Source organism: Stigmatopora argus, chromosome 7, assembly GCF_051989625.1.
Source record: "Stigmatopora argus isolate UIUO_Sarg chromosome 7, RoL_Sarg_1.0, whole genome shotgun sequence".
Taxonomy (NCBI): Eukaryota; Metazoa; Chordata; class Actinopteri; order Syngnathiformes; family Syngnathidae; genus Stigmatopora; species Stigmatopora argus.
The window spans coordinates 4,754,507-4,776,193 of record NC_135393.1 but is presented as its reverse complement, the minus strand read 5'-3'; the positions used below and the strand labels follow the sequence as shown (position 1 = coordinate 4,776,193).

At 40.1% G+C, this 21,687-nt stretch overlaps 2 protein-coding genes across 6 annotated transcripts in view; both read left to right on the top strand.

The window, feature by feature from the left end:
• Positions 1-29: 29 nt before the first annotated feature.
• LOC144078038 (arsenite methyltransferase-like) lies at positions 30-7,671 on the top strand. 2 transcript variants are annotated; one of them, XR_013301148.1, is made up of 11 exons: positions 30-225; positions 462-495; positions 1,563-1,690; positions 2,785-2,935; positions 3,115-3,251; positions 3,336-3,405; positions 3,468-3,549; positions 3,623-3,754; positions 5,096-5,218; positions 5,295-5,433; positions 7,033-7,671. XR_013301148.1 is itself a non-coding variant. In XM_077606223.1 (11 exons), the coding sequence occupies exons 1-11, from the start codon at positions 209-211 to the stop codon at positions 7,138-7,140; spliced, it is 1,122 nt and encodes a 373-aa protein (XP_077462349.1). In that variant the 5' UTR covers positions 31-208; the 3' UTR covers positions 7,141-7,671. The 2 variants fall into 2 exon arrangements, 1 of the variants encoding a protein (XP_077462349.1); XM_077606223.1 differs by having other exon boundaries at positions 31-225; positions 5,096-5,235; positions 5,311-5,433.
• Positions 7,672-8,250: 579 nt separating this feature from the next.
• cnnm2b (cyclin and CBS domain divalent metal cation transport mediator 2b) overlaps positions 8,251-21,687 on the top strand; it is a 56,744-nt gene continuing 43,307 nt past the window's right edge. For all 4 annotated transcript variants that reach the window (XM_077605598.1, XM_077605597.1, XM_077605599.1 and 1 more), the window contains exon 1: positions 8,251-9,897. In XM_077605598.1, the coding sequence (XP_077461724.1) occupies positions 8,394-9,897 (1,504 nt within the window). In that variant the 5' untranslated portion in view covers positions 8,251-8,393. The remainder of the gene's footprint in view (positions 9,898-21,687) is intronic.

Here is a 21,687-nt window from a genome sequence, read left to right as displayed (position 1 = left end):
TTTAATTGCATATTTTACAGCTGAGGGTTTCCTCGTCAAACACGTCGTTTCGTGTAATGAAGCACAGGGTGTGCTCTTGTGCAGAAAGTGGATTTTGAACCCTCCCTCAGACAGACGGACATCTTTGAAAACTCTGCCAGAATACGTACACTTTTACCATATCGCAACTTTCTACACTGCGTGGAGGAATTGTCTTGAAGCGTCGATTATGGCTGATAAAACAAGGTAATTCCAACTTGCAAACACGTCACATTTCTGTCAGTTTCCTTCAGTCCCGTTTGCAGAATACTGTTACGAAAACAGCGGTGCTATTTGTTGCTATAATGTATACGATTTTTATTATCACGACATATTTATATCGTGGGAAGCAATGCGTTGAAGCTGCAAATTATGACATAATGCAGCTATTGTTTTGATTAAAGTCATATATAGGGTTTAATTTCACCACTAACCTTTTAAAGCTCCCAAGATACCGACGTTCACCTGGGTGTTAAGGTAGGAAAAAACACTTTATCTTGAATCACCTGCCAAACCATTTTCACCTTTTTACCACAGTCTCTGCATGACTTCACTTTACCTGATTAATTCCTACTCTAACATTTCACACAATTTGTTTGAGTGAATAAATGTGGAGTGTATGCAGTCTTAATACTACATCAGGGGTCACGAACACGCGGCTCAAGAGCCGCTTGCGGCTCCCGGCCAAAATGAATGTGGCTATTTCCTTCCTAACATATTTGGTATATACTGTGGCTCTTTGCCTAATCTCATTCATTTTCTGAACTGCTTTATCCTCCCTAGGGTTATGGGGGTGCTGGTGCCTATCCCAGCTGACTTCGGGCCAGAGGTGGGGGACACCCTGTATCGGTCGCCGGCCGATCGCAGGGCACAAGCAGACGGACAACCATTGACACTCACACTCACACCTAGGAGCAATTTAGAGCATCTAATCAGCCTAGCATGCATGTCTTTGGAATGTGGGAGGAAACCGGAGTACCCGGAGAAAACCCACGCAGGCCCAGTGAGAACATGTAAACTCCACACAAGTGGACTGACCTGGATTAGAGCCCAGGACCCCAGAGATGTGAGGCCGACATGCTAACCACTCAAGCCGATGGGCCGCCGCCGCCCCCTTTCAGGTTTCTCTCATTTTCATTCTCTCTTAAAACACTCAAATTCATCAGAGCCCATTAAAAATAAATAAGAAATTATATCTAAAAAATAATTTGACAGATTGGATTTTTTTATGCTGCTTCTGACGTAAGGGACCGCCCATCATCTCCGCGTGGTGCGGCTCTTTGACTCTCACAATTGAAATTTTTTGCTCTGTGTCTAACTTGTTCACAACCCCTGTACTACATCATTATTTCATATTAGACATGTCATACCCAAGTAACACTAATAGCCAAAACCAAATACCAAATGTGATAAACATACTTGGCCAGCAAAACTGATTCTAGTACTTCGATTTTAGTGTGGTGCTGTATTTTAAAGTTTCTTCTCATGGACACACACAAACCAAACATCTCTCTTGTAATGTTAAAATCTGCACTTTCATGTAGGATTATTATGGAAAGATTTTGCAGAAGACGTCAGATGTTAACAGTAATGCCTGTGTGGCTCAAGTTGGACCCTTGCCGAAATACATCCTCCAGGCTCTGAAGAAAGTACATCCTGATGTGACGGACAGGTTGGCTTAAATATCAATGTTTATTACATACTTAATTATCAAAGTACACTCGGTAATCTATACATATTACTATTTCTGAGAATGTGTGTGTGCATTAGTGTGTTTGTCCGTTAACATCGGACAAAATGGAGACAACGCCGTACATCTGATTTGAATGCGGTTTTGAACAAACAATTGCAAATGTACGGCTCTAGGATGTTACAGTGCTCGATTTTTCGAGTTTTTCAAAAAATCGATTTTTCCACTTCCAATAAGGAATGTTGGCGGGGTTTATACCCGGCCAATATTGTTTCGCATCAACCTCACTACGGAGACCCAGCGAGGACATAAGTAAAGGCACCATGAGAAACTGCCGCCACAGCTGCTTTGAAAGTGGACAGGCTTTGTCGCTACACCTGCCACCACCATTAAAACACCTGACGGGTCTCAATCATCGTAAAAAGACAACACGGAATGTGTGAAGAAAAGGCGGCTCTGTCGAACTTAGTCGATGGTCATTTGGAAGCAGTTTTACTTTTTCCTTCCCCAATGTCATTGGTCATTGAACTTGGTGTACGAAGTAGATATTTGTACAACTATCACTGGTATGGTTCAAGGATTCTCAAGGCTACTTCTACATCTGGAAAACCGATTGAATTCGAGTGATTGATTCGGGTAATTATTAGAATTTCTCGCAGTACGTAACTCTGAACACGGCATTACAAATAACCGTTACATTGTTGAGTGCAGTGTTTAGTGTACTGTTTGTACGTAAACTGGGGCGAACAGTGTGAATGGGTTTTCAACCTTTTTTGATTCAAGAGACTTGGCTAACATGCACGGTCAATTACCCAAAAATTGCAAATGTACGGCTCTAGGGTGTTACCGTACTCGATTTTTTGATTTGGGCCACAGTTTTAAAAAATATATATATTTTTGAGAATGTGTGTGCGTGTGTGCATTAGTAAACCTGGCGTTCCTGTGTCCCCCATTCATGAGTTCCTTACGCAAATAGATTACCAAAACACGCGCAATAACAACCTTGCCGAAGCAGGTGGGACTGGCGAAGCTGTGCCCCTTTGCTTGTATTCCATAACTGGCAACCCTCCCTTCAGATACTATGGTTGTGGCCTGACTGTGCCAGAGTGTTTGGAAGGCTGCAAGATTCTGGACTTGGGCTGCGGCACTGGCAGAGATTGTTACATTCTAAGTCAATTGGTGGGAGAGGCTGGACATATCACTGGCATCGACATGACCGAGGATCAGGTAAACTATTGACCTCAAGTAAGGTAAATTACACTTACCCAAAGTTAGGGATATCCAACATTTGTCTCGAATGTACGTTAGCACTATCAACAGTGCAAACAAACAAAAAAATCAGGAATAACATCTTTATATTTCCTTTCTTCATCTTAAACTTGATTTAAATCTCTTACATTATCTAGTTGGAAGTGGCCAGGAAACATGTGGATTTTCACATGAAGGAGTTTGGCTACAAGAATCCCAATGTTACCTTTGTTCAGGGCTACATTGAGGCATTGACAGCGGCAGCTCTGGAAAAGAACTTTTTTGATATAATCATGTAAGATGTGCTTCTTCTTGCCTCCTGATCTCTTTCTGTTTCACATTTGAAATTTCTGTGCTGTGTTTTTCATGACGTACTTAGCTCCAATTGTGTGGTGAATCTTTCTCCAGACAAGAGGAAAGTCCTGACTGAAGCCTACTGTGTGCTCAAGGTACATTAGTCTTTAATGTATGTTTGGTCTTATTGTCTTTAAAAAAAGTCACTGATTTTTAGGATGGTGGTGAGTTTTTCTTCAGTGACATGTACTGCAATGGAAGACAGACTGACGAGATAAAAAACAACAAACTTCTCTGGGGTATGTGTTATTATTTGACTCATATGCACCTGCTATAGAGACATGGATTAATGCTATTTTACACATCTTTCAGGTGAGGGATTTGGTGGTGCATTGTGGCACAAAGATCTTCTACAGTTGGCTGAGGAAGTTGGATTTAGACCGCCAAGACTCGTCAAAGCGAATGTGATCACTGTTCACAACAAAGACATTCAAGCCATTCTGGGTGTGATGCTTGTTTCCATTTTTACTGTGTTTTTGACGTCCTTTTATATGCATGTCTCTCTAACATATAAAGTCATACCTCTACTTACGAATTCCTCTAGGTACGAAATTTTCAGGTTACGCATTTTTTATATGGAAATGAGTGACTTGAGATACGAGAAAGACCCAAGTTACAAAATTCCCCCAAAAGTAAATGCATTTCCTTATCCGTTATTTTATTTTGAAAATATTGTCGCGGATGCATTGATTCTCACTTTAGAGACCTCGCTACACTCTACTGGGCTCTCATTTTATCTATAAAATGACAATCAAAGCATTCAATTCAACTCAATTGGCTGTCTCACAACAACCACTATCCATGTTTCAAGATTCTCTCCTACATACCTGTCCACCTATTCATCTAAATGCACCCCTTATTAAGCGATTAAAAACCTTACAAATGCAATGCGGCACATTTTCACACACACACAGGGCACCGTGACCGGACATTTCGTCGAAAGACGTTGGGTCCCCGGACGTTGGGTCGACCGGACGTTGGGTCGACCGGACGTTGGGTCGACCGGACGTTGGGTCGACCGGACGTTGGGTCGACCGGACCTTGGGTCGAACGGACGTTGGGTCGAACGGATGTTTGGTCGCCGGGTTCGCTCGCTGTCAAATTATGACAGAGAGTTTACTTTTGATATTTGATATTTAGATATTCAACTCTCTCTCTCTCTCATGATTATAATTTTGAGAGCTGGTTTCAACAGTAACAACCCGGCGACCAAACGTCCGTTCTACCAAATGTTCGTGCTACCAAACGTCCGGTCGACCAAACGTGCGATCGACCAAACATCCGGGGACCAAACGTCCGAGTACCGATTAAATGATTCTGAGAGAACAAAAAAGTAAAACGACAAAATCAAAGTGGAAAATGATTTATTTTGACGCTACATGAAGAGGAAGTTGTGTGGTTTGGCGTTAGCGACATAAGGTCTATCCATGCGAGAAAGAGTTTCATTTTAAGACATTAATAAATAATTTCCTTATAATTTATCCCATTTTTGTGTTTCCTCACATCTGTTATACAAAATTGGGACACACCAATTTTAAATGGTTTAGAAGGTAGTTGTGTGAGGACTGTGGAATGAATTAGAGAATTTACATATAAAGTACTGCTCTACTTATGAAATTTTGAAATTACCAAAAAAGTTCTGGAATCAATTAGTTTCGTAAGTAGAGGTACGACTGTATATAGATTACCCTAACCTTATAATTTTCATCCAAGATTGCAAAATACCATTGAATACTGTTAATTAAATATTATGTTCCTTTTTTTTAAAACATTTCTGGATTACAGGTGACTTCAAGTTTGTTTCCGCCACTTACCGTCTGTTTAAGGTCCCCAAAAGCACCCCAAATCCATGTAAAGTAATTTACAATGGAAACATTACAGGGGCAGAGGACAATCTCCACTTTGACTGTCAGTACAACTTCAAGGTCTGCAGCATCAGTTCAGCTCTGGTGTTTTTTTGTTCACTTGTTTTTTGTTCTCACAGTGTTTGCCTGTTACAGACTGATCAAGTGGTAGAAGTTGATGGTGAATTAGCCGACATCTTGACCCATTCCAGATTTTCACAGGCTTTCACATTCTTGCCACAAGGAGGCTCTTGTGATCCGTGTGCAATAAAACCAAAGGTCAGTGTTACATAAAAATGCATGTAAAAAATACCATGTTCAGTTATTCATTTTTTTAGCTCACCCAACCCCGATCTGCAATTGAAAAAGTATTTTAACAAACTTTTCAAGACCCCCAGAATTATTTATTTCAAATTTTTATGTTTAGTTGATACCATTTTGCAAAATACCGTATTTTCACGACTATAAGAAGCACATCAAAGTCTTACATTTTCTCCAAAATAGACAGGGCGCCTTATAATCCAGTGTGCTTTATATATGAAAAAAAAATTAAACTGTGTCATTCATTGAGGGTGCGCCTTATAATGTGGTGCAAAAATTAAACTGTGTCATTCATTGAGGGTGCACCTTATAATGTGGTGCGCCTTATAGTCGTGAAAATACGGTATACAGATTATAACTGCCTCCTTTTGTTCATCTGGAACAAAAAAAGTTAACTTCAACTGTTTTTGTTTAGTTTTTTTACCTCTCAGCGACAGAACATGGACTCACTCGGAACATTACATTAATTTCACAGGAAGCTAAAACAACATTTAGGAACATCTGCCAAGTAGCACAGCACTGTCTGTGAATTGTATACATTATCTAATTGTGTCTAAAATCTCTAAGCTTTCAGCCTGTGGTGAAGTGTCGCCATTTTGGCTCCATCTACCGCATTGTCGATGTGCTGTCAAACTCAGCAGTCACTATTGGAGCTGAATTGAAATCTAAAACTGTGCATTGCTGCCACCATTTGTTGATGTTTTAGCATCATGACAATTGAATTAAACCTTTTTAGTTGTGTAGTTGCACCTTGGAACTATCAGACCCGTTTACTTTAACTAATGAATATAGTCGTCAATGGCAGTGGATGAGTTAATTACATATGTTTGTGGTATCGGGATCACACGCCCAGTGAGTCTCACAGTCTTACTGCAAAGATTCAAGGAAACATGCAGCACATTTTCACACACTCTCTCTCAAAGCACACATATGCACTCATGCACAAGCACAAGGTCAAGCAGCTGTCTCAGAGTTATAACCAGACTGTGGAGTCATGCTGGGAACCTTGAAAAGGAAGGAATGCTCTTTCTCTAGCTCATGCAATGTCATCTTATCTACTTGAATGGTTATTTTTTAAATGCATACATTGGATGTCCCGACATGGATGTTTCATAAATGACGCTAATGCTCAAAATCCATGTTACAAAAAAAGGGAGACACTTAACTTATGCAATTTCCACCTCTAAATAGCAGTATACTAACAACAAGCTTCACAGTTAAACGATGAATTGATCCAGAGATGAGAGATAAAACATACATACTTTCGTTGGTTGTTTTGTATAAAAAATGTAACGGAAATGTTTGATTCAACTTCACGCTCCCACAACTGATGTTCTTAATGAAGATAAAAACAAAGAACTAAAAATGACGCTCGTTAGCAGTTGTTAGACACATTTATTATGTAGACCATGACACATTACAGGCACATCATGAACATTTTTTTAAGTATTATTTTTTTCCTCCCCATCATCGTTCATTTTTGCCCATTTCCGAGAATTCCCTTGGGTGAAAATTGGGAGTCCTAAAGTGTGATGTCTTTTGCCTTTTCTCATTCAGGCAGTCTCTGTGGATCCATTTGAGCTGGCTTTGCAGCTGCAGAAACAGAGTGTAGGCTCAGCCACAGGGGGATGCTGCAGTACGCAGTCTGCAACCTGCTGCAAGTGACTGCAGTGATAGTGCATGGCTGCAGCAGAATCTCAGCATCTAGCAGTAATCACTTGAAAGTATGACTCTACTTTAAATGTAACACACATTGTGGGTTTGCCCAACTACTTCAAATATCAATATTGTCAATTTGATTTAATCCATGCATTATTGTAATTTCCTGCTAAACTTCTATTGAGCATAATGACCACTTTAGAATCCTAATGTGTAGCGCTTTTATGGGTATTTTCCTAAGACCAGATATGACAATGAAAGACATGAGCACAATTACATTTTAAAATCATATTAAAATATGGTGTTTTTATATTTAGATAACTACATTTAGACGCAACATTTTAGCACCATTTGAATGTATTTTTGAAGAATTGTTTGCCTATTGTTGTTCCTCTTCTTTATAGGATGTGGCTCCTAAAAATAAGTTGAGTTGCCATTTCTTCAATTTCAAAATGTTTAAAGTGTTTAAATCCATAAAGTCCATAAAGCTAATTGCTATTTGTTAATGTAATATGAAAATAAATGTTTTTGATCATGTTTTAGGTTTATTTGCAATATTTTCAGATGTTGCCATTTGTAGACGCAAGACCTAAAAAAGATGAGCAAAGGTAACCATGTAAATGTAGACCTTGCAAGAAGCTTGTGTTATTCAACGTAAGACTATTGCTATCATTCCATCCAAAATATGAATTACTTTCCCGAATTAATTATGAGTAATTCTACAGTATCTTTGAGTCAGGATAGTGATTTACCTTGACAGAATCAGCATAATACAGTAAAGGACAGACATCAAGACCATTCTCAGGTAAATTTAAAGTGTTTATGGATGTCAGTATGAGTGAAATAATGAATTTGACATCATCTACAGTTGGCCAACGAGGAGACACACTCCAGGTTGTAATGTGAATTCGCCATCTCCAACACTTGAATGTTCTGCGAGTAGAAAAAGTCACGAGTGGGTCTGGTCCATTTCTTAACATGAGGTGCACTTGTTTTGGAATTTGATTGGTCATCACGGCATCGGAGAGCCCGCCTCTGGCCATTAGCCTGAATCTGATTGGCCCCCAGTGGTGTCCGTCTGGAGGAAATCAGAACGGGCACGAGTTAGCCAGTAACCCTGCGCTGGTGAGGCACCACTGTCGTACACGTAGTGGGAAAGAAGAGGTCCTGATGCGCGAGTCACGGCAACCCTCGGCGGAGATGAAGGCGGACTCCGACTGGTTCTGATTTTTTTAAGTCATTCCCATTCAGCAGGTTGCATGCCTACGGTTGTCAATATGGCAGAGTGGTTATTCCCAGCACCCACCGCTGCAAAAATGGCGTCAGTGAACCGGGTCCGCGCGTTGACGTTAATTTTCTTGACTGTCACTGGTTGTTTTGTCACCTCGACAAGTGGCAAGGAAGGGTCCGAGGACACAGTCATCAGTGGCCTCCGCCTGGAGGATACGGACGACATTTCTTTCATGGATAAAGGTTACTTGCGGGTGAGTGAGCGCTCTCGGATCAAATTAAGAGTGTACGGGCAGAACATCAACAACGAGACCTGGTCCAAGATCGCCTTCACGGAGCACGAGAGGAGCCGGGTGGGGGTGAGCCTTGACAGCACTTCAGGGGATAACCACAGTAAAGAGGACTTGTCCGGCTTGCATCCCTGTGGTATTAGGACTTCAGATATCATCATTTTACCAAAAATTGTCGTCAACAGAAAGACATCTGGAATAGTTGAGATAGAGGTCAAACCTCTGCGGAAGACGGAGAGGAGCAAAGCCTACTTCCTTTGCATTGCCACCTCCTCACCTGCCGTGGCTGGAATGCATGACCCACGGACGGAGACCACCTGGATCTACCACGACGGCGAGGACACCAGAGTGATCGTAGTGGAGGAGAAAAAGTTTTTGCTGCCTTTCTGGCTCCAGGTTATCTTCATCTCCATGCTGCTGTGTCTGTCGGGTATGTTCAGCGGTTTGAACCTGGGACTTATGGCACTGGACCCCATGGAGCTCCAGATAGTGCAGAATTGTGGCACGGAAAAGGAGAAAAACTACGCTAAAAAGATCGAGCCAGTCAGAAGCCAAGGAAATTATCTGCTTTGTTCGCTTCTCCTCGGTAATGTATTGGTGAACACAACGCTGACCATTCTGTTGGATGATATTGCCGGTTCGGGGTTGATCGCCGTGGTCATGTCCACCATTGGAATAGTGATCTTTGGGGAAATCGTGCCCCAGGCCATATGCTCCAGACATGGCCTGGCTGTGGGTGCCAACACCATATTCCTGACAAAGTTCTTCATGTTGCTCACCTTCCCTGCTTCCTACCCAGTGAGCAAACTGCTTGACTACTTGCTCGGTCAGGAGATCGGAACGGTTTACAACCGGGAAAAACTTCTGGAGATGCTGCGCGTCACGGATCCTTACAATGACCTGGTCAAGGAGGAGCTTAACATCATCCAGGGTGCTCTGGAGTTGAGGACTAAGACCGTGGAGGTCGTAATGACGCCGCTTCGAGATTGCTTCATGATCCCAGGGGATGCCACTCTTGACTTCAACACCATGTCTGAAATCATGAAGAGTGGATATACACGCATACCTGTCTTCGAGGGCGAGAGGTCCAACATCGTGGACGTTCTCTTTGTTAAGGACCTGGCCTTTGTTGACCCAGATGATTGCACACCACTCAAAACCATCACAAAATTTTATAGCCACCCATTGCACTTTGTCTTTAATGACACCAAGTTGGATGCGATGCTGGAAGAATTTAAAAAAGGTGAGTTTGTTCGACACGTTCCTCATGTTTTCACTTGTCTTCTGTTAAGTTCTTATTGTCACGTCACACAGTCCCAATGTTACAAGACAAGCACGCTACATTTCCGGCATAATCCCTCTTGACCAGTACATGTTGACCTTTCACCTCTCTTCCTCTTCAAGAGGTTGAGTGTGATCGTGAGAGGTCAAGTGTCTGTAAATCTTAAAGCTCCAGGGATTAAAACGAGAGAGGCAGAGAATTGCTGAGTTGAAGGGGACCACCCCCCCAGCCTTACAAAGCACTGTTGCAGCTACAGTACACCATTAATGAGGTGCACTTGCCACAGCCTCAGCTGTCCACTTCCTGTGCTGGGGAGGTTTTCCCATCTTAGACCGCAACTTCCACAAAGTTTCTATTTTTTTCAGCTCCTCCCATCCTTTCATCTCATTCTCATTCAGACATTTTACCTATGCCCCTCTCGCTCCCCCTTTCTTAGCACCACCTACCTCCTGATTTGTAAATGCATTAGGACATGTGGGAATGGTGTAACTGCAAGACTTAAGGTTATCAGGTGGGGGCATCTTGTTTGAGAACCTGCTTAAATCCCTGTTTCTTACTCGCCTCTGAGTGATGGTGGTGATAACTTCTTTTGTCCAGCCCTGGAATGCAGTCATGTGGATAATGAATAACAGCCTCTAACACCCTCAAGCACCCCCCCTCGCGTCTTGTGTGAATGCGCATGATGTTTGAGAAAGATGTTGACCTCACTCACAGGTTACCTGAAGTTTTGCCCCTCACCACCCCCCATATTGACCACAGCAATATGGACAATTACACAAAGATTTACGAACAGCATTTAGGTACATGGACAGATTAGTTTCGGTTTGGTATTCCACTGCAAACAACACTTACAATATTAGAAATTCCATCGAAGCTAATCTTTGTGTTGCCAAAATATGACCAAGCATACATTTGAGTGAATGGAAGTGCGTTGAAATTACCGTGTGGAACCACTTTGGGTCTATAATATCGCCATGACTCCTCTCTGACAAAAGCTTTTTCTTTAACTGTCCGTTGTGCCAATAAGCTATTTTAAACTGTTTTCCATACAATTTTATTCATATTAAGCAAAAATAATGGTCCAATCAAATGCCACAGTATCTGTGCATTGAATGTTAATGAGACATGTAGCTGTATTATCTATGATTAAAATACGTTAAAAGATTGTTAGGAAAACAAAATAAGGTGGGGCATGCAACTTGAGGGCTAAGTGAGATTAAAAAGAACAAATGATTAGGCTCTGTTACCAGAATTGAGTCGGAGTTCTCTTTGCCAAATTAGTATTACATAATGCATTAGCAGTGGGTTGTTTTCATCATTAGTGTTCATTGGCTATTGGAATCAGGAAACATACTAAAGTTCTTTTGATCTGTTTTTTCCCAGAGAAAAACAAATACAACTTTCTGTGTCAGTAGTGTATCAACATTTTCATCTTTAGACCTAGATGGGTTTTTGAACAGTTATGGTTGTAGAGAATGGATCATAATTACATGACTTTATTTATATATGGATATTATTTGTGCGGATATTTTTTTCTGTAAGTCTGGCTTTGATACTTGAGCAGCTGAAGGAGAACATTATTACAATTGTAGCAGCTCCAGGGGAGGTTTGTCTCTGGCCTCTGGAAGAGGTCATAAGCAACTGTTGAAGGAAGGGCTACAGGGTCAAAGTTTCCTGCCAATCTGGCTCTTTTCACAGCACACACTCAGTTCAAAAGGCTTCGTGATGCAAGTCATTGTTAATTCAATTGTGATCTTTCACAGTCTATCAGAACAGCGAGTGAGCAGTGAGAATTGTAGAATGGCCTGTGTTGGGGGGCTAAGCTTTCCAAGTCAGTAGTCAACGTTAAGTTGAGTTGGTAAGAGGAGTTAAATAATGATTTGTGATAGAGCTGGGCAATATGACAATACTTGTTATCACGATTTAAAAAAACCAAAAAAGGTCCATTGATAATTATCACGATAACTATCTCATCTTTTTTGTTTCAAATTTGAAACTTCAAACTTCTGTGAATAAGTAAATAAATTACTTTCCTCATTCAAATATGAAAGTAACTAGGTTACTTTACTTTATAATAAAAGAGAATATGAAATATGATGATTTTAAAAACTATTTTTGTTGTTCTGTTGTGCAATAAAGATAAGTCAACTCCCTCCTTACACTATAAAAAGTAAAGAATAAACCTGTGGAAATTTGGACAGGCGTCTTTATTTTTATAAATTTGCCTTCAAACCAAAAGTTGCTGTGCAATATGAAATCAAATAATCAACTGAAGACATCATCACCATTGGCAAGCAGACTATTTTCAGCCTCACAAAAAGTAAGAGTAAATTTACCTCACATATCACAAAAAATAAGAAAAAAAGTTGGAAGAACTTAACCCATATTAACCTAAGAAGCTGTCCTCAAATGAGTACAATGGGTTAAGGACATTTTTGATAAGGCTGCTCTTTGCAAAGGTACGAGGCATTAAAAAAAAACACCAGGATGAATTCACTCGAATTCTTTTAGTGGGTTGGGCCGGTGTTGTCCTGCATCTCACAATCGCTTACTTTGGCCGTGTTATTGTCCTTTTGCGTTCATGCTCCGTGTTAGCCTCTATTGCTAACATGCTAAAAACCTGTTTCCTCATCATCCTCTCTCTCCTGAGCGTTGTTCTGGCGTTCATCTCGCAACAGCACCCCGTTCTCTGTGGAGGCCGGATGGTGTAATTACAGTTTAAAATGATCGAATTTTGATCAAATGTTTTTAATATCATTGACAAAAATTATTTCATGATAATTATTGTCATCGTTTAATCGCCCAGCTCTACTTTATGATTATATCACATGTACCTACAGTATAATCATTTATATTGAAATTAGGGATGGAGGAGCCTACATTTTCTGTGATCCATTTTAATGATTTCTGGGATGGCAATATCGATAAACATAAATCAAAACACTGGTTAAATTATTGAAGTAGCATCTTAAGATACCAGATTTCTGGCAAAAATTCACAGTAGTCATGCATATAGCTGTAAAAATATGGGCAGGGATACACACTTATACAAGGAACTTGACAATAAAGTAAAAACCATAAGCAGTGCACTGAACCTGAATTAAAAAACTAATTGCTTGAGATAATGTACTAGTAAAACTTAATAATGATTATGGATGGTGGTTTCCTCCCACATCCCAAAAACATGCATGGTAGGCTGATTGGACACTCTAAATTGCCCCTAGGTATAGGTCTGAGTGTGCATGGTTGTCCGTCTCCTTGTGCCCTGCGATTGGCTGGCCACCGATTCAGGGTGTCCCCCGCCTCTGGCCCGGAGACTGCTGGGATTGGCTCCAGCACCCCCCGCAACCCTAATGAGGATAAAGCTGTTCAGAAAATGAGACGAGATGAGAATATGATGTGATTTGATCACAAAAAATGTTCTTTTCTTTTGTCACATGCCAATTTCAAGCAAAAATAAATGTGGAATGATATTCATACGATCAGAACTATGTATTTTTTTCCCAATCAACCTAATAATAATAATTTGATATTACGTTGATGCACCAAGCGTAACAATCGAGTGCCCATGTAAAACGAAATAAACTAACATAAGGCTTGTTTAGAAATAACAATTTTCTCTGACTATATCAAAGTTTGGTATCATGTAGAGTTAGCAAATTGAGAGCGACACTCCTGTGGAAATTTCTGACCCTTTCACTAATTGCACTTTCTTGCTGTGACTCCTACAATTACTGGCATCCAGAGGTTACTCACACAGCTACTGGTTTGCTCTCTAATGAGAGGGTCACTTTGGGACCATATCAAAAAACGTAGGAACCGGGAATTTATCAGTAGCCCCCTACTCCCTCCATAACTTCCAGTATTCAAGATATTCCTAGAAGTAGTAGTTTAATCAAAGACATGCAATAGGACAAACCTCATCTCACCTCATCCCATTTTCTGAACCGCTTTATCCTCACTAGGGTCACGGGGGTTGCTGGAGCCTATCCCAGCTGACTTCAGGCCAGAGGTGGGGGACACCCTGAATTGATGGCCAGCCAATCGCAGGGTACAAGGAGACAAACAACCATTTATGCTCACACTCATACCTAGGGGCAATTTAGAGTGTCCAATCAGCCTACCATGCATGTCTTTGGAATGTGGGAGGAAACCGGAGTACCCGGAGAAAACCCATGCAGGGGAGAACATGCAAACTCCACACAGGTGGACCGACCTGGATTTGAACCCAGATCCCCCACTGTTAGGCCGACGCGCTAACCACTTAACCGCCGCGCCGCTCAAGGACAAACCAGTCTTTGAAAATCTCAGATTAGGTTATTTATGCAAATCTTTTGCTTCACTCTACTGGGCTCGTACACCCCTGGCCAAGGCAGGACACCCATCTTTTTGGAATGTGAAACCATTTTTACATCCTGTTTTATATAGATCAATGGATAATAGTAATCAGCAAGAATTCACACAAACAATATACAGATGTATTATATAGATGACAAGAGGCGTGCATAATATGTGTGCATGCGCAACAGCGTCATCGCGGGATGTGTGATAGTTATTTTTTTTAAACATGCACACTTTTGTTTTGGTTTATAAAAGCCTCCATTATATAAACAGTGATCGTCTTAATTCCTAGATGAACCCCTTAGCCTCAATTAAAAGCTATTATATGGATTCAATGTGTTCATGATGACTCAACCAAAGTTTTCCCAAACAGAGCTACTCAAGTCATTTGGTGAAAAATCTTAGATTTTTATTATTGCAAAATGCCGCAACTGCCCAAGGTAATTTTTTTTACCATGTCATTTATCCCTAGTTGACAATGGTTGTACCATGCAAGATATATAAAATAGTTTTTTTCTGGTCATAGTATAGTTGAAACATCAAATTGACATTGTGTCGGTAGTTATAGGATTAACAGAAAATCATAGACAATAATGAATTTAAATTTAAAATTACTTTGTATCTGCTTTCTGGCTAAAAATCTAATGCCTTTTTGTGGTTACGTTAATAAATTGTCTGACGGAAGTATCAGACGTTTTATTGCTTGACTAAATGTTCAGACAGGAGCCTATCCCAGCACCCTGAATCGTTGGCCAGCCAATTACAGGGCACGAGGAGATGGACAACCATTCACGTCCACACTTATACTTAAGGGCAATTTACGTAGAGTTTACAATCAGCCTATCCTGCATGTATTTGGCATGTGGGAGGAAACCGGAGTACCTGGAGAAAACCCACGCAAACCTGGGGAGAACATGCAAACTCCACTCAGTGAGGACCAACCCAGGATCAAAACTCACCATCCCAGAACTGTGAGGCCGACACGTTGACCACTCGGCCGCCAGGCCACACTTTTTATCTATTTATTTAATTGACAAAATGATGAAACCAGACAAAAAAGGAGTTTAAGGGGACAGAGAAAAAGAATACTTTTCATCTATAATCTTTCTAACAATTTTATTTACCGGATTAGTCTCCTTGCACCTAGTCATACATGTCTTCACTCTGCCATGTGTTAGCCATGCAAAAATAAAACTGCAGTGTTGGAGCCATCGGGAAGGCATGGCGATACCCCCTCCAACTGAGGGGGTAGTGTGCATGGTGCGCCTCTTGACCAGTAGTCCCATAAGATGGAACAGCATTAATGCCCTAGGATTCACAGCCCATCCAAGTTTCTGCCAACCAGTCTTTAGGAATAGGATGGAGACATTTAACCACCTCCTAACCCAGGGGTGGGCAAACTATTCCACAAAGGGCCGCAGTGGGTGCGGGTTTTCATTCCAACCCATAAAAAGGACACCTTATCACCAATCTGGTGTCTTACAAGTGCAATCAGTGGATTGCAGTCAGGTGCTTCTTGTTTTCTGCAGAAATCTCATTGGTCAAAGTGTCTGTGCTGGATCGGTTGGAACAAAAACCTGCACCCACAGCGGCCCTCAAAGACCGGTTTGCCCACCCCTGTCCTAACCTCAAAGCGATCCCCACATACCCCAAGGCTCAGAGCAGGAGACAGTCTTTGCTGCTTATTATTCCCCGTTAATCATTTTGAAACACTAACTAATGGTGTGATTTGATTCAAATTGTGTTATTTCTTCTTGATGTTTGTATGGGTGGCCCGGTAGAGTGGTTTGCGCGTCGGCCTCACAGTCCTGGGGTCGTGGGTTTGATCCCAGGTCTGTGTGTAGATTGCATGTTCTCCCTGGGGTTGCGTGGGTTTTCTCCAGGTACTCCAGTTTCCTCCCACATCCCAAAACATCCAGAGTAGCTTGGTTGAATATTCCAAATTGCCCCTAGGTATGAGTGTGAGCGTGAATGGTTGTCAGTCTCCTTGTGTCCTGCGATTGGCTGGGCACCAATTCATGGTGTCCCCCGCCTGGGGCCCGAAGTGCCCCTCGTAACCTTTGTGAGGATAAGGAGTACAGAAAATGACTGAATGAATGTTTGTCTAGAAAGAATCTTACTGGAAAGTGAGTCAGAGTGTTTGCCTAGTACCCTGTTGGGCTTATGTTGCAACAAGTGATGGGATTAAATGACGTCATCATTGGTAAAACCACTTAATATTTCCCGTAGAGGGACACCCCTTTAATGTTTAGACAACTTCTGCCAATCAAGTAGTAGGCGTAGGCTTAAAATATGTTGGGAAAATAATGAGAAAGGGACCCATTCCAAAGTCAACCGTTATGGCATTTTAAAACCTGTAATTAAAGTTAAGTGTTTTAATAGGATATATTGTCCTACAAGGTAGTTACTGTTGAATTAAAACAGTAATCGGCCCTGTGACAAAATAACAGGTAGTATCATCTGTCATTCCTTCCACCTCAATAAGGCACATCTTTAATTTTCATTGATGATGAATGGTGAATTCTTGTTTGGCCCCAGGCAGTTTTCATTTCACAGTCCTCTTGCATCTATCCTAAACAAAATAAATTCTGCGTTAAGATAATGACAGTGTGATCATATAGTGATTATTAATACAATTGTATAAATTACATTTGTCCATTAATCTATTATTTCAATCATCATGAAACAATGAACATTGAATTCACGGAGTGTCCTGAACACACCACATGCGGTTGCAACACAGCTGCTCACACATGCATAGTTGACTTTTGCCGAGCCACGAAATGAAGTGTATGAATCGTGGAAATAAAAATTATTACAAAAAAAAATCTCGTTTTGCAAATACAAAATGCACCGGTCAAACAAATAAAAGTGGCGACAAGTGCACTATTATGGATATGATTGCATTTGCTCACAGATCGATTTGCATCTACATACGGATCAAACTGAAAAAATCAGTAAATTCTAGTGCATCTTTAGGACATGGAAAATTACTGCCAAAACTGACATCACCATATAAAGTCCCTTCTGTAACACTAGATGGCGCTTTTCCCTATTTAAATGATAACAGGACGAGACGTCCAGGTGTACCTGCTGCATGTGAGAAAAGAGCCATCATTTGAGCAGAGACGTTAAGTGGGTTTACCTAAACTCAATCACATGTGGCTAAGTTAGTTCTAATCTAAACCATGTGAGGTTTTGTTAGGTTTACCTAAACCTAGAGCTGGACGATATGACAAAAATTATCACGATTAAAAAAAAAATCAATCTATCGATAATTATCACGAGAACTATCAAAAAATAAATTTTGTTTAGCGTTTTATCTGTTTATCTTTGGTCTATTTTGAAATAAATGACCGTATCGGCCGCATTGTTTTGCGTTATGTCGTTTCTTCTTTGACATTTTGCAGTTTTCGTGCATGTCAATTTATGCGCATATAAGCCGTGCCCTGGATTCAGTCATCATTTTTTTGAATGAGAAATACGGCTTATATGCGAGGTAATACGGTAACTATGTTACCTTACTTTCTAAGAAAAGAGAATAGGAAAAATGATGATTTTAAAAAGTATTTTTGTTGTTCTGTTGTGCAATAAAGATAAGAATAAAACCAGCAGAAATTTTGACAGGCATCTTTATTTTCATAAATTTGCCTTCAAACCAAAAGTTGCAATATGACATAAATTAAATAATCAACTGAAGACATCACCATTGGCAAGCTGAACATTTTCAGCCTCACAAAAAGAAACCTCACATATGGGAATTTACAAAAAAATAAAAAATAAAAACTTGGATCATCTCGCAACAGCGCCACCATTCTCTGTGGTAGTCGAGTGGTGTAATTACAGTTTAAAATTATCAAATTTTTATCGAAGGTTTTTAATATTTTCGTTGACAAAAATTATTTCACGATAATTATCGTTATCGTTTTATCGCCCAGCTCTACCTAAACCTCAATGTCGATGTAATGTGAGTTAATTATTGAGCTTTTTAGATATTATCTCCATTTTATTTCACTGCTTTTGAGAACCGCCTTACTCTGCGCATTAATGTGCATTCCCAGTGTAGAAAAAGAAAAGGATATTGCGTGCTGGTGTACACTTTGAGAAATCTGAATATTTTTTTTGGCACAGGCTGAAATGGCATGTGCCCACTTCTGTTACTAAAAGTGCCCCTAAAAGAAAAAAAAGGCTGGGCTTGTTAAATCTCTCAAATCTCACTGTACTAAGGGCAATGATTTCTTGCATAACACGCTAGATGGCAGTTTGGATTTTGCCTTCTTTTTGCAACTTTAAAGCGGCATTATTTTTCATAAATTTGAACTGCACAACCATACTTATAAGGTCACTACACATTGGAAATAACGTTTAATTGTCTTTATTTTCGATTTCAGCCAAAAAAGAGCAGTGTTTTGTTTCTTTATTTCTCATGATCAAACTTCCATCAAATATTACACAATCGACTAAACATTCATTCATTCATCTTCCATATCACTTATCCTCACAAGGGTTGCGGGGAGTGCTGAAGACTATCCCAGCCAACCTCGGGCAGCAGGCAGGGGAGACCCTGAATTGGTTGCTTGCCAATCGCAGGGCACAATGAAACACTCACACTCACATTCACACCGCCCTGAGTGGGAATCCAACCCAGACTTCTTATAGCAAAGTTAGGCAGAATAACCACTGCACTACGGGTGGCTCGACTAAATATGTTGATTTCGATTTAATAAATCGGTATTGTATTGGATTGGATTGGATAACTTTATTCATCCCGTGTTTGGGAAATGTTATTGTGACAGTAGCAAGAAAAGGCAGTTATAAGTTAGACAGTACAGTCGCAAAAGCCGCAGAACAACAAAGCAAAAGCACAAAGTACAAAGCAATTCAAAGTAAATGGGATCATTAAGAATCACCAAATGATGGAATGACTAACGTTAAATTATGGAACAATTCATACCTGTCAACCTCTGCCGATAACTGCCCTTATAAATGATTATGATTCCCCTTACAACCCCCAAAAAAACCTTACAAACACTGTACGATGATTCCCCTTACAAACCCCAAAAAAACCTTACAAACACCGTACGACTCGTACGGTGTTTGTAAGGTTTTTTTGGGGTTTGTAAGGGGAATCATAATCATTTATAAGGCCAGTTATCGGCAGAGGTTGACAGGTATGGGACATAACAGTGTGTGGGCTCAAACCAATGGCAATGATAACTTTTGTTACACTTTAACGCAGGGGTAGGGAACCTATGGCTCGGGAACCATGTGTGGCTCTTTTGATAGGTGCATATGGGTCTCCGCTAAACTGTGAGGTAAAATATGGGAAGTGCTGTTGAGAAAGCTCAGTCCTGAATGTATCAATAGGAGCGTTACGTGATCATTGTGACGCCGACACTACCTCTAGTGCGGCTTTTAAACATTTTTTCCCATTAGATTCTTCTGCATGCATACTCCCATTGATTATCATTGATTATCAACAGCGCGACAATTTTGTCAAAAGATCTCAGAGAACGTTTGTACTTTAAAAGTGGTGACATTACTACAAACAGCACACACGTGTATTTTTACTTTTAAATTTTGAGTATAGCTCTCAAGGAATAACATTTGAAAATATGAATTGTTTATGGCTCTCTCCGTCAAAAAGGGTCGGGACCCCTGCTTTAACGTAACACATTGCTATTTATCTCAACATTGATTTTATTTTATTTTATCACCTACTCTTCCCATCTTTTCATTACATAGAATGTGTTATAATTAGACTATGGACTGGCTGCAACACATCATGTCATTATTATCATCAAATAAAAAAATGGTGTAACAGAGTTGACATACTATTTACACAAGTGATTATCAATCGGATTAATATAGAATCATTATCAGCCCTAAAATCTTTGCCACTTTGCATCAAAATTAGGCCGCATGCTCTATGCTCTATTGCCAAGTCCACTTGGTGGGACAAATGCAGAGGACATGCATACAGGTAGTGAGCTATTTTTTCTTGAGAGAAATTGAGGAAAAAAATGTTTAACCTCGAGCAATTTAAACGCCTCTTTTGACCTATTGGGCTTCCTTGACCAAGTTTTTTTGTGTTGAAAGGCTGGCTTTTGAATTAGCCTACATTCTTCAGATTCTGGTTCAAAATGGAATGGGCCTTTTAAGACCAGATTAGTACAACGGGAGGAGTGTGAATCAAGGCACAGAGCATTCCCAAAGCCAGTCTGATCTGGCATTATGACTGCTTTTAACATGTGTCACCCCTTGATATTTGGATGATAAGTAAGGTCTTGGGCAAAACCGTTTCTGTGCCGTTTTTATACAGTAAAATGTAAAATATTAAGCAAAAAAAAGCATTATATACAGCATTGAGTTTATTTTCCTTCTTTGTGAAAAGTAATGACTCAAGTGGTATAGCCATTTGCTAATATATGAAGTTTGAATTTTTCAGAAGGAATTAACGCTTGTGGAACTGATAGGTGTAAACTTAATTTGGAATTTGAATACACAAGATAATAATTCTGCTATATTAACATACTTTTTCTTGTCTCAGATTTTTTTTGCATATCTTTGATGGCACACCATAACATCCACCACCCCCATTTTCTGTACCGCTCATCCTGATGAGGCTCATAGCACACTGTCTTTTTTTTGTTTTCTTGAGTTTCCAAAGTTTAGTAGCAAGTTTAGCCTGTTTTTCTTTCAAGGCTCGATTGTTTTACTTTATGATACATCACTTCTTTTACCCATTGCTTTTTGCCAGATGCTTATCAATGGTTTTATTTTATGAAATGAAAGGCAACAAATGTTCATGAATATTTTTTTTCAAAATCGAAAAGAATTTTTCAACACTTGGTGAGATTTATAGTGGAACGTTGAGATGATAAATAAGAGGATTTTATGGAATGTTTAATGAGAAATGGCCATTTCAAAAATGTTTTTTGGGGGGGAATTTTGAGTTTGTCAGGTCCTGGTTAAAACTATGAACATACTTCTAAACAGTAAAGCTAAGTACTATATATATTATATATATTTGCCCCAAAAAGCACACATTATACAAATCAACGACATCCCTGAGTTATATAAATGCATTCAAAATTTAGGAGAAACCCCATTAGGGATAAAATAGGGATGGGATCGCAGAAGGATAACCTATCCAAAATAAATGCGGAGCGGGCAACAATAACTGATGATGTACAAGGAAAGTTTCAACAGTTTTACAGTATTTGTTGAAATGAAGAACCACAGTTTTCTCTGTTCATACAGAATCCTTTCCAGTAGTGGCTCCAGTGAAGGAGTCCTCCTGAACTGTTGTCCCAGTCTATTGCAGGCGAATCCACCAAATGAACAGTTTCAATCCTGTCATCAACACATTTTATATTCACCTGCGTGGCCTGGGGTAGAGCCCACAAA